This window comes from Sceloporus undulatus, chromosome 1 (genome assembly GCF_019175285.1).
Source record: "Sceloporus undulatus isolate JIND9_A2432 ecotype Alabama chromosome 1, SceUnd_v1.1, whole genome shotgun sequence".
Lineage (NCBI taxonomy): Eukaryota > Metazoa > Chordata > Lepidosauria > Squamata > Phrynosomatidae > Sceloporus > Sceloporus undulatus.
Window position 1 is genome coordinate 67,907,777 of NC_056522.1, and position 14,153 is coordinate 67,921,929.

Here is a 14,153-nt window from a genome sequence, read left to right on the forward strand (position 1 = left end):
AATAATAGTTTAAGCTTTATATTCACCTTACATTTTCCCCTGAGAAATATCAGGAATGTTAGATCTGCTCTTTCTTAATTTTGTCAAGTGGTTTTATAAACAATTATAGTTGGATAGACATTGCAGTTTTGATCTACTTCCTTACGCTTTCAAGTTTGGACATAATTCAAAATATACATCTGTCCTAATCTAGGCCAAGGGTTTTCTTAATCCCTGCAAAGTTCTGGTCCATTTTCTAAGGGTTGCTCAGTCCTGAACCCAAGATTTTGCCTGCTCCTCCAAGTCATCCAGAGCAGGTCAGAAACATGTTTTTTTTGGAATAGTATCTCCCATATCTTTTCTGCAGCAACCTACATACTCAGCCATCACCAGTTATGGCACAGCAACCAAGCAGAAGAGGACACTTGGATGAATGTGTTGCAGTAGTAGAGGAATGGGAAATAATAATAAAAAAAGGTTTCTCATTTGATTTTGAATATGTAAACAATCATAGACTCCTCCCTCTCATAAATGGACAATTTGGTCAAGTATTATTTTTTAAATGTATACAAAATATATGTAGAAAGTCTTGCAACCAATGCTGCATAATGACAAGGTTTGCTGGGGGCAGAGATTCAGCTCCCCAGCTGGCAGAAGGAGCAGTAGAGCTCCCAAATGCAACATATTCATTCCAACATTTTAATGGAACTAAGAAAAGTACATTTCCCTCTAAAAAATGATGCCTCTACCCAACTAAGTCCAGCATGTTAAATTACTTTAGTGCACTCAGTGTGCCTCATTTATTGTCCATATTTGAACCATGTGTTGTTTGAAATAGAGTTCAAATGTCAGTTCTTCATTTGTTTGGTTTTTTAAAAATAAAGACTCAAGTTGTAATGCCATGTCTTTTGATCTTATTAACTAGAGAAGATTATGATAATTCCTTTTCTGAAGGGTGGGGTAGGGTCAGTGCTTTAAGGCTATAATAGCTATGCTGTTTGCTTCATTAAAATTGTTCCATCTGTCAGTTCAAGTGAGTGAGGCATACTCTGTAGTGGGAAGAAGGGGGCTTGCAACTATAACTGATCTAAGAATAACAGTCTTCAATAGATGAAGACAATTTAAATTCATAATGCAGTTATGTAACATGAGAAGGGGTTTGGAAGCTTTATGTTTGTAGCTTTGTTGGATTTGCAAAACAGCTGTATTAAACATTTCCTTTCTTGCAGTTTGGTTGTTTCAACATCTGTTTGGAGGAAACCTGAGCTTAAATCTATAGCCAGGCATTTCCTGAATGATATTTTCCTCTTTTCTTCTTCAGACAGACTTGGTTAATGCACTCTTTAGATAAGGGTACCACTTAACAGGCTAATACAGTTGTGGCCACCCTAATGCTTTCCAGATGAGTTGGAGTACAACTCACATCATCAGCCATCTTGACCAGTTGAGGATGATGGGATTTGAACTCTAACACATCTGGAGGGAATCAAGTTATGGGAGGCTCTTTAAATTGACTGATCCATTGCATACCTAACCTTGAAACTAAGGGATGAAACAGACCGCCCCTTTGTACCACTGTCCAGGCGGCTTAAGGGTGCAGCATTCTGACGCCTCACACTCTGAAGCTACCCAGAAGCTGGCTTCCAGCTGCCCACATCTGGGCCAGTTTCCAGGCATCTTGGAGTCGTGGCGGTTACATGCTGCAAGCCCCCAACATGCTGGGGAGCCACCACAAGGCTGTGGAAGGGCCACTAAAGGTAGTTTTTCCACCGCCTAAAAAGGAGTAGTTGAAAACCACTCCTTTTTTGGCCAGCGCTGCAGCAGATTAGGGGCACGGTGTGTGACTGCCATGGCCCCAATACATCTTTAGATGGTGCAGCTTCACACCACCCAATCCAGGCTATCTATTTTGATTCAAAGTCACAGTTAATTTTGTAAGCCTTCTTTTCTAATAATTTTTATTTATTTAACACCATGGTGCAAGAAGTATGCACAGAATTAAAATCTCAGAGGTATCTAGTTTAGAGGACATAGGTTTTATATAAAATATTTAATAAATATGATTATTTGGGCCACAGTTTCCTGAACCCATCAGAATTTTAAAACTCTAGAGTCAACTCCTCAATTCTCCCCTATGCTTTTGTTCCTAAATGTATTTAGTCCACCATGTGAAAGTCTATTCAGATCTCAGAATTGCGTAGGTCTGTGGATCACTGATAAAGCACACACTTGGCTTGCAAACTTTCTCAGGTTTCTGACATCTTCTTCTAGGCCTAGAAAAAAATCTGAAATCTCAGAGAATTATTGCCCATTGACCTGGACAAAGACTTGGAAAGGGAAAACATTCTGTACACTCTCATGTATTTTATTGATCTTAAAATTATTTGTTCTTTGGTCAGTAGCAAGTTGATAGAGTTTCCTGACTGTAACATGAAAAATGTATTTCTAATATACAAGTGCACTTATTCAATTACTTCTATCTCACTTTGTATAAGTTACTACTATTTAATAAGACCATTTATTTTTGCTTTTCTATTTTGAACCTATCTCCATAACTTCAGTACACCTGTCCTCTAACATTTTTAAAAGTATTACTGTTACTTGTATGCTTAGTGAAAAGCTCCTTTGATAGGATATTTTTGTCACCATAGCCCTAGTCCAGAGAAAGCTTGATAGAAGTTTTGTTCGGTGCAAGATCAGTTGCACAAGTTAGTAATGACAAGCTTTAAAGTACGCTTTAAAGCACCCAACTGTGAATTGTCTGGGTAGTGGCCAAAATATATTATTTGCCCTCTTTGGATTGGATATTTCATTATGACATTATGGTGGAATCATTTAGAATGACCCACAAGAGCCATATAGTCCAATCCCTTGCCATGCATCCTGAAAGATGCCCATCCAACCTCTGTTTAAATGCCTCCAAAGTAGGAGAATCTCCCCCTCACCTTCTGAGACAGTCTATTCCACCCTTAAAAAGTTCTTATAGTAAAGTAGTTATTTCCAGTGTTTCAGTTGAATTCCTTTTCTTGTAATTCGAATCCATTGGTTCATATTCTAGTCTGCAGAGCAGCAGCAAACAAGCTTGCTCCATCTTTTATATATACCTTTATGCATTTCAATATTTAAATCTATGAATTCTCTGAAGGAGATTAAAATATTTAAATCCTTCTCAGTCTTCTTTTCTCCCAGCTAAACATACCCTGCTCCCCTCCCAGGATGAATTTCTAAAGTGACATGCTTTGAAGATCATGTAAAAGTCTTTGTCTTATACATTGGGCTCTTGGTATCCACTGGGTTTTGGTTCTAGGATGCCCTGTGAATACCAAAATCCATCACTGCTCAAGTTCTATTATATACGATGGTGTAGTAAAATGGTATACCTTATATAAAATGTCAATGTTTGTTTTTGTTTTTTAAAAGAAAAATATTTTCAAGCCATGGATGAATGAATCCACAGATGCACGAGCTGTTTTGTTGGCTATATTGTTGCATATGTTAAGCAAAAAATATTTCTGGAAGCAAGAATTGTATTTTCTGTTATGTCCATTTCTAGCTGTTCTCCCATCTCTTAGAAGAATGAAGAGAAGCCTTTTAGGGGTGGTAAACTGGTTGACTGCTTTTATTGCAAAAAATGTTAAATCACAAATCAAAAAGCTCTGCAGGTTGCAGAGTAAACTGTGAAGACCATTGGGCTGTAATCCTCAAGTGATCTCTTTTATAAAAAGTTTAATGTACCACTAACAAATATGACTTAAAAGTCTCTCTCTTTCTCTCTTTTTTTTTTTTACTTCAGACATGTTTTAGCATCATTCTAAATCCCAAATCCCAATTCCCAAAATGTAGTGGTGACTATTCAGTTTGGTATTTTTCTCTGGCCATTTAAAACTCATTAATCTGCCAACATGTTGATTTTAACAGAGTTACTGCTATGTTACTGCTGTTCCAAATTACAATTCTCAGTCATTTGCAGCTTAATTTTTAGCAAGGTAGTAAATCATACAGGGTTATGTTCTCTCTGAAAATGTTTTATTTGTTCACTCTTCCAAATATTGTTTTAGCTGTCTAGTAGTTACACAGAAGGAAAAGTAGACTGTGTTTGTGAAAAAAGGGATGCTGAGAGAAGATAATATCTTAAGAACATTAAATGATAGCACTTAACATTTTGAATGTGTTACATTGAACTGATTGACAGGGTCAGCATACAAGCCTCTAAAGCCTTTCGTAACAGTCACATTGAGAAAAAGGCAGATTTTGTTGTTATCAAAGCAGATTCTGTTGCCATCGAAGTGCTTATAATATGAATAGGTATGATATTATATGTAGATGCAAATAATTTATCTATATCCTGTGTGGTGTACTGGCTTGCGTGTTGAACTAGGATTCTAGGTTCAAACTGGGAGACAAGATTCAAATCCTTTCTCAGCCAAGGAGAACCATTGGGTGACACCGGGCAAGTCACACACTCTCAGCCTTAGGAGAAGGCAATGAGGAAAACCCCTCTGAACAAATTTTACCCCTCAGAGCCCCATGATAGGTTCAGAGTTGCCATAAATCAGAAATGACTTGAAGGCATATAACAACAAAAGATTTGTCTCTCCAAATGATATGCTAAGGAGAGGTGAAGATGAAGAATGGGAAAGAATATCATTCTGGTCCTACCTATCCAACTGCATCTTTCCCAACACGACCAGACACTTCTCTTCATGCACTGCTGTGCACATGTGATATTGATAGTGTGTCTGCTGTTTCTGCTGCAATGAGCAGTGTATGTTTAGATGGAACTGTTTGGGGTAGAGAGCAACTGTGATTGAACAGTAATAAGATGCTGGAAGACAGAGCTGTTTCTGCCACAGAACCTGCCATCTGTCCTGCAAGTCATTGTGCTGCTTTCTGGAACAGGAGAGACTGAGGGGCTATCTGCAGCCACCCCTTTACTGGCTGGATCAGGGCTGCAGCCATCTCACACCGCAGCCCTGATTCAGCCTGTGGAGAGTGCAAAAAGGAGCCACAAAAAGCAGCTCCTTTTTGCACTCTCCAAGGTGGCGTTGCATCATGTGCACCAAAAAGGCACCCTGATTAGGGCACCCAGTGTGCAGACGCTGCCCTCTAACTCTGCCCACAGGCCAGCACAAAGTGCTGGTTTGTATAGGGCCTGAGTCTTCCAAGTAGATTTGTGAGTCAGAACACACTAAAGAAGATTGTGAAAGCTAGGGATTCTGTGGGCAGAATGAGAGAAACTAAGGAGGGATGCTAATGGTGTTGGATGAGGTACAGTTGGACATTTAGGCCAGATGATGACTCTGATACTGAAACACAAATCTTCAAGTGAGATAGAAAGGATATGTAATAAATTTGGAGAAGAAGAAATGATTAAATAGAAGTTGCTAATGACATTGGGTTTTGGTAGGAGCCCCATATAACTTGTAAGTAATTTTTGGGCTACAGTTATCTTCCTCTGATTTCTCTCCCCCATTTTCAGATGTAAAATTTAGTATACTGTACATGCTGCATATGAGGAAGTAGACCAAATCTACAAAAGCTTATGCTACAATTTCTTTTGCACAGTTAGTCTCACAGACAAACACAGTTATGTTTCAGAATTCTACCCCCATGTTGCATACAGTTACTAACTGATTCTTTCTAAATTTCCATTTTGTATCCTTTTTGTATCAATTTTCTCTGTTCAAAATGTTAAAGAAAGGGTTTACAAACTTCTTTGTATATGTATTTCTGATTTGTAGCTGTTGAACGTGTGATCAATCACTGTGTGACAGGCACACACACTTGTGATATCCCTCTGCGTGCTCGCTGCATATACTCTGGTGGCTCGTCTTACATTTGTACATGTCTGCCAGGATTCTCTGGAGATGGGCGTTCCTGTGTAGGTGAGTAAGTCCTTTTTCACCATTTTTCATCTTGTTCTTTTTGGAAAAACTATTTTTTGGACTACAGCTCCCAGAATACTCAGCCAACACAGCCACTCCCCATACTGGCTAGGGAATTCTGGAAGCTTGATTTTCCCAAGCTGCTCCTAAAGATTTTTTGCATAATTTGGTTATCAAATTCCTTATCATTTGTTTAGATTCTAGCTATTTATAACAGTATTAAGCTGCCAATCTAAAAGCTGAACATAACAAGCTTTGTTCTGAGAAAGATGACAATAAAAGGCTTCCTCTATGACCATGCATAGTCCTCCACATTTTAAAAAAAGGTTACTAATATGGTAGCTGATGCTCTATGAAAATGACCCTTGTGAAACTCCCAAAAGCATTTTGTGAATCCCACATCCCAAAAGCACCTTGTCAGAAATGCCAGAAATGAACCAAGGAATGATGAGAATACCCACTTTTTCAGAGGTCCAAAATGCCTCTGGGATTGTCAGCATTCGCATATTCATCAAGGGCAGGATCCACTGGTAGACTGGTGAGATGGAGGACATCAGCAGAACTAGGAAGGCAGCAATCTGCCCCACTCATACACCTCCTCATATCTCTCCAAAACCAGCTCCTAAACCTGATAAATCCAGGAGTGGTTTTTGAATTACACCAAAGGCTGGAGGGGTGTGGGTGGGGCAGAAGGTTCTGCATGTTTTATCAACAAAATGTTTGATTTAGTTTATTATTTTCAGTGCAGTATTTTAAACCACATTTGATTGCAAAACTCATATGGGAACTCATATGGGAATTATTATTAAATATACCACCAATGTGCAACATTATTTTGAAAACAATCTCATTGTAATTTTTTCAGGTTCAGTGTGTCATGTTTGGTCCTAGCTCTTCAAAGTATACAGTGGGCCCACCATATTGGTGGGCTAGCCATCCACACACACAAGAGTCTGCAGATCACCTTGCTCCATTATTGTCAATGGTGACACACGCACCAATGCAGTATGTGTACATTGCCACCTTGTTGGCTGTAATAGGGCTTGAGCATGTGCACTTTTCTCAACTGTGTGTGGGGGGAGGAGGCCTCATAAATGGAAAGGGTGCGCTGTAGCTGACATTGCTATTGTTGTTGTGTGCCTTCAAGTCATTTTTGACTTATGGTGACCCTAAAGCAAACCTGTCAAAAGGTTTTCTTGGTAAGATTTGTTAATATGAGGTTTACCTGGCCTTCCTCTGAGGCTGAGAGAATATGACTTGCCAAGGTCACTCACTGGGTTTCCATGGGTTTGAATCCTGGTCTCCCAAAGTCCTGGTCCAATATGTAGACCACTAAATCATATTGGCTCTCTTTTAATGATCTGCCAGCTAAACTATAACTTTAATTTCCCCCAAATTAATCAGTATAGACTTCTCTTGATTTTGATTTAATTAAGTACAACTGGAAAAATGGGTCCCAGTTTGGGAGAAAGGCAGGATATAAATCCCTTAAATAAATACATGTTTAGCACACAACAAATGAAGTCTGGGCCTATATAACATTTAGTGTTGGCAAACTAGTTAATTCTCGTTTAAAACCCTGTTTGCCACATTTATATTTTCCTTTTGTTTATTTTTGACCATCTTGTTCCTCACACTTCAGTCACCTTAATCAATGTTTTTGTAGTTTGTGTTGCTGAGTCTTTGTAAACATTGGAACCATTTTGTGAACCCTGATCTATTCACTCTTAGATAATTATTTTGGAAATATCCCTGTGATTAAAAAAGAATGGTGCAGAAGTAAATCTGTTCTTATTCAGTTTTGCACCATTCTTTATCAATTGCTCTGACGGTTGCTAGAGTGTCAGTGAAAACTTAGCACTCTTTAAGCACTAAATTTTGACTTAATATCTGTATTCATGGCAGGCTGCATATTAGCAGGATGAGGACATGGCAGCTTATCAAAAAATAAAAAAAGAGAAAACCTGGGTCCTTATGCAGATCAGAGGCAGGGCCTGTATTCACACTTTTCACTTTCCTGAAAGTGATATATCTTACTATAATAAATAATTAATTTTGATTTTTTTTACAGATGTAGATGAATGCCAACTGAGCCGCTGTCATCCAGATGCTTTCTGCTATAACACACCAGGGTCGTTCAGCTGTCAGTGTAAGGCAGGCTATCGTGGAGATGGTTTCCAGTGTGTGCCAGGAGGTAAACTTTTACTATGTCTTGTAAAAAATTCTGATAGAGGCAAACTGTTGTTAATAGCTTAGGGTGGAATATGTTTAAATTAACTGAGGTTATTCAGCAATGCTGAATCCTCTGGTTCATCAAACTGAACTTTGTAGTCAGAAAGTAATTGTTCGATATTGCTCTTTCACTATTTATCTGGGTTTTTTTCTTTAGAAGTTTATAGTGCAGTTTATGCATGACAGAGAAACTCTACTGAGGTGAAGTCGAAGGCTTTCATGGCCGGAATCCATAGTTTTTTGAGGATTTTTTTCAGGCTATGTGGCCATGTTCTAAACTCTTCTCAAACATGGCCACCTAGCCCCCCCCCCCCCCCCCCCCCCCCCCACAAAAAACTAAACTCTACTGAGTTCAGTGAGACTAACAATGTGATAAATGGGTGTAGAATTTCAGCCAGGCAAAGCTGTCACAAGGGAACCCAAATACTCTAAAGGAATCAGAAACTTGTCTGATCTTGGAAGCTAAACAGGGTGAGCCCTGGTTAATACTTGAATGGGAGACTTTCCAGTGAGCACTGAATTTCACAGCAGCTGAGCTATGTAACTGCTTTTCATGGATCCTTTAGAATGAGAACTATGTTTTTCAGTGTTGCATTTGACTATTTACTGCTCCAGCTAAAAAGGGGACCAAGATACCCTAAAGGCATAAAAAAGATTAGCGCACTGACTTTTATTCCTGTGTTAGGCGCAGGATGTAAACACACAGGGACAGATTGTATTGCACAGCTCTGTCCCCAGGCAGTACACATCCAGTAACCAACCTGGGCTTCTCCTGGAGCTTCTAAAGAATGGGGAAATTGAAAAGACTGAGAAGGAACATTGGATATTAGTACTGTACATGATAACCTCAGCTAGGATATTATGGGCAAAATATTGGAAATCTGAAAAAGTACCACCAATGATTTGTTACTGACATTAACTGATATGTGTGAAATAGATAAATAAACAGTTAGATTAAACAATAGAGATTTGAATATTATTGAAAAAGAATGGAACCCTATTGTAGAATTATGTAAAAGGAAACGTAAAACTTAGATTTACAAGAACATAAGAGAAGAAAAATCATTAAGAACTGAGCTTAATGGATTTCAAACTGTTGAGACAGTGAAATGACAGAAAATCAGAAGTTGGGAATATTGAGCTAAATAAAAGTTCTATGAAACCAGATAAAGTGGAAATTTAGGAAATAGTTAAAGTTGTTGCTTTCGTTTTATAATCATGATCAATTTTCTGGAAATTATAATGAAATGGACATTATTTTGAAATATGTAAAGCTGTCAATTTGAATCTGTATAGGTATGTTTTAATAATTAAAAATATCAATAAAAAAAGAAAAAAATGGGAAAATCCCATTCTTTAAAAAGTCTGGGAGAAGCCTGGGTCAGGTACGGGACGAGTACTTCCTGGGGATGGGGCTATGAGACAGAATCCATTCCTGTGTGTTCACATCCTGCACCTAGCGCAGGAATAAAAGCCGGTGCAGTAATCTCCAAAATTCCATCTGATCTTTGAAGCTGACCCCCGTGAATCAGTTCTACTGGAAGGCTGACTGTTGTTCAGTGAGTGAAGCACAGTTTGAATCTTCTATATGCTTATGAATACCTAGGAAAGAGCTGGCCTGTGAACCTCTGTCCGGCAGTTAACACCCAGTAACAGACAAAACAGCCACTCTGTATGATCTATACTTTTAAAAGCTGGATGGCTATCTGTTGGGGGTGCTTTGGTGGTGTGTTCCTGCATGGCAGGGGGTTGGACTTGTTGGCCCTTCAAGTCTCTTCCAACTCTATGATTCTATGAAAAAACTGAATTATGTTTTAATGTGATGATTTGTTTAACTGTATTTTTATTGTCAGATTTTTAGGCTGGGTTTTTTAAAGCCTTTAGTAAGCTGCCTTGGGTCTCATGCTAGGAGGCATATAAATTAAATTAAATGTAATAAAGTATATTTCAAGGGAAGCATCATTTAAAAGTGCCTCCCTTTTCTCTGTAAATTGTTTAATCCTGTCATTGTCTAGGACACATCAGTTAAAAGTCAGCATACACATAATGTATTCTGGCCCACACCAAAGCTGCTTCAGAGGAGTTCAGATAAATCTCTCCCATTGACATTTAAGGGAAAGAAACCTTGTCTGAGAGAACAAGGGCCATCTTATTTTTGTCTTTTGGATTTGTAGTACATATTAATATTTAGACAGGCCTCAAATCACTGCTCAGTGGATCTTGTTTGAAACTTGTAATGATCCCAGAGGCTACATTGTTTAATTTTGGAGAAAGAGACAATGAGTCTATTATGTTTTGAGTTGTTGCTTTGGGTCCCATTCAGGAGAAAAATGGGATATGAAACAAATCAAATTGAATCAAATCAAATTAGATGTGTACATGGAAAGAGAAAAGGTAGGAGGAATTTGACCCCAGTTTATACCCCTTTCTGATCAAGGAAAATTGTTATGTGCCTAATTATAATGGTAGGGAAATCGAATCACATGCAGGTATGTTAGCTTATAGTATTCCAGCACAACAGTCAGTAAACGCATAATAAACACTTGTTTCTTGATCTACAAAAACATCACAAAAACAAAATGAAAGAAAAAGACTTTGCTAGTTGAGGATGAGGTATTCAGATAAAATGAACTGTATTTTTCCCCACTCATTACACGTTTATTAAAATCATTTATTATGAGCAAGTAGCCCTTTATTCAGGTCCCTCAGGTCAGATATAGGCTGACTTTTGCTGCTGCAATGCAGCATCTACATATATGCCTCAACTTGGCAAATGTTGGCCATTCTGGCTGGGGGAATCGTGAGAGCTGTAACCCTCCTCAAGTAACTTTGCCAAGTTGTTTTATGTACCACTGCCCAGACTGAGCTTGAATGTTGCACTAGTACAGAACTAGACCTACAGAATACTTGGCCTTCAAGAGCTCTGAGTGCCTCTCACTGCTCTTCAGGATGAGAAAATGGAAAGCCTTCTTGCACAGCAGCCTAACAGCTTTTCAGTCTCAGTGAACAAATTAAAACCTGCCTGTCTCCTCCAACATGTTTTTCTTCTTAGTTAAGGAACAGAATATGGTGCTTCAGCTAGCCAGGAAAAGAGCCAGCCAGCTATGGTTTACTTATGGTATTGTTTTGTCTCTAGTTATTGCAGACATATAGGATTATGTTTTACATCTTTGTTAGCGATTTATTTTTAGTTAATACAAATATTCTTAATATTACTTTAAGACTCTCTGAATCTTTGAGCTAGAGGATTGATTGTACAGATATAGTTCTTATATTTATATAACAAATCCATCACTTGAAGTGGCTGTGAAAATTGCCCGGAACTTTAACATATATTCAGCACATAGCCAGCTTGTTAACAAAAGAGTTACTGATGTAAGCAGTGACATTCCAGCAGCTATTAAGAATGTCTGTACTTCATTATTCCTTCACGCTCCATTGTTTCATTTCAAAAAGAAACAGATGGCCAAACTTGTCACCCCTTCATGTCACATCAACTATGTTTACCAAACAGAAACCAACCCGGACAGTCTGGCTAGAGTCTGTGACCACTAAAAGTCGTTTGCCAAAATGGTTAATATGTGTAATCAATGGGGAAAATAATTGTGGCAAAAGCCTATGTCAAATTAACAGTGCTCCGTGTAAGAAAAACAATTGAATTTGCTATAACGGGAATCAAAAAGTACACGCAGCCTCCACTTTCTGTTCTCCTTAAGTCCTTCATCAACCCCCTCATTGCTCCCAAATGGACAAAAAAGCCCACTACCAAAGTGCTACAAACTGTCATCTAGAATGATAATAGTAATAAAAAAATACCACATACCCTCCCTGATTGCCAACCTGTCCCCAAGGTTTTCCCAAAAGAAAACCAGAAGTAGTTTTCTGGTCATGTCTGGGAGTGATTTTCGACTGAAAATGTGATGTGTGATCACTACAGCAAGGGGGCAGAAATTGGCCACTATCACAGTTGCCCACCCCTGAACTATAAGAACAGCATTCCAACAACAATGTCTTCATCTGCCAGTATTTGAAGCTATCTAGATGCATCACTTAAAAAAGCACAGATGGCTTCTTTTGTCATCATGAACTTATGGATCACAGAACAAAATAAACCCCATGTACACGGGCTCCGCCATTGTTACATAAGCACTGCATAGCATCCGCACGTTGCCACACAGTGCTTACGTAAGGAGTGGTGCACTCGTTATGTTGCCCCTGTGGTGCAAGAAGAACCCAGTTTTTTCCGGTTCTTTTTCCTGCAGAGGGAAACCGTGCAGTTTGATGGCTGCGGCTTCCCTCCGGAGGACATTAGACCACCGGCAGGCCCCCCTTTTTGGGCAGCCTGTCCTTCGCCAGTGTTCCGTGCAGTCATGCTGGCCACATGGCCATGAAGTCGTGTTTGACAACACTGGCTCCCTTGGCTTAGTAACAGAGATGAACACCACCCCCTACAGTTGGATACAACTAGACAATCTTGTGAAAGGGGAAACCTTTAACTTTTTACCAGTTTCCACACTATGGTAAATAGTAACATTACTAGTCATTATGGCAACTTGTAGAAAATTTCCTATATACATGATGAGAAACTGCACAGAAATTGCTTATCATGTGATGATAGTATTACTATGTATCTTAATAATGGATGTAATATATCTCTTGCTCCCTGTCTGCTTAAAGTATTTGTTGTAATCACAGGCAACACATGATGAGTTGCATAAACTATATAATTTTTTTCTTTTCAGCTTCTGATAAGATTAGGCAGGATTTTACTAGTGTTGAATATCCAAGAAAAAAGTTTAAGGTTTTTTAGCTCATAAGATCAGCAGTAACCTATTGCTATTGTAAATACCCATAGCTTAGGAATCCCTACTACAACTCTGGAGTGTTGCAGTTCTTGAATCCCACAAGTCAACTTAAATAAGTTCTCCTGCTTGACCAGTACTTGTCCTGCTCTACTCCATCCCAAACTCATTTCAGTCAAACCACTGATGCAAAAACCATTTGATGTCATTTAATGTTCATACTTTTTAATGACCTATGTATCACCTATTTCTAATGCAGAAGAACCTTGGGCGGTAAATTGGTTACAGTCTACTTACAGTGGATTTTGTAAGTAGAATATAATACAAATGGAATGGGAAATGAATACAAACAACTCTTCCTTTCATTTTCATATTGGTTTTTTTTTTTAATTTGCAGAAGTAGAGAAGACAAAATGTCAGCGGGAACAAGAACAAATTGTGGCTTTTGGACCAAGAGGTCCCAGGCCAGTTGGCCAGTTTATTCCTCAGTGTGATGTCTATGGGAATTATTTGCCAACCCAGTGCCATTCAAGTACTGGATTTTGCTGGTGTGTAGACAGAGATGGTAATGAAATTGATGGAACCAAGAGTGGCCCAGGAATCCAGCCTCCATGTAAGAAGTAACAGTTTCCTCATTTAGATTTTGATTAATTGGTCGCTTAGATCACAGGCTTCTCTTACAGCCCTTTTCCAAACTTTCCTATTTACTTAGACTTTCCATGTTAATAAGCCATGTTGAAAGGATTGACATAACCAGGATGTACAGTATTTGATTTAAATCACTTTGATTTAAATCACTATTCAGAAAGACACAATGTAATCATATGATTTCCCCCTACTCCCAAAAGGGCACTCTTCCTCACTATAAGCTTAATACTTATTTTATACAGTGTATTTACCGAAGACTCATTCTTGTTGGTATAATCTTAATATTTACTTCCAGATGTAGTTTTCATTTTTAGAATAACAACATTTTAGATTAGTTTTATAATTAAATTGAAAACACTGCTTATACTATTAGAAACACATCATAGGTAGATAATTATGAAATTATTATAACGTGATCTCTCCAGTTTAATAAGTTAATCATTAATATTTGGACAAACTTTCTACTGTATTTTATTGGAATAATAATAATAATAATTACCTTATAACAATTTAAATAGTTTAATTTAACTAAAACAATAACATTATAGTTTACTATATATACTTGACTATAAGTCGAGGGCAAGTTACAGGCCAAAATTATGCATGT

General features: G+C 38.2%; 1 protein-coding gene across 1 annotated transcript in view; it reads left to right on the forward strand.

The window, feature by feature from the left end:
• Positions 1-14,153, forward strand: part of NID1 (nidogen 1) — a 71,004-nt gene that overhangs the window by 29,046 nt on the left and 27,805 nt on the right. The window contains exons 11-13 of the mRNA XM_042477691.1: positions 5,721-5,864; positions 7,936-8,058; positions 13,296-13,511. Coding sequence (XP_042333625.1) covers positions 5,721-5,864; positions 7,936-8,058; positions 13,296-13,511 — 483 coding nt within the window. The remainder of the gene's footprint in view (positions 1-5,720; positions 5,865-7,935; positions 8,059-13,295; positions 13,512-14,153) is intronic.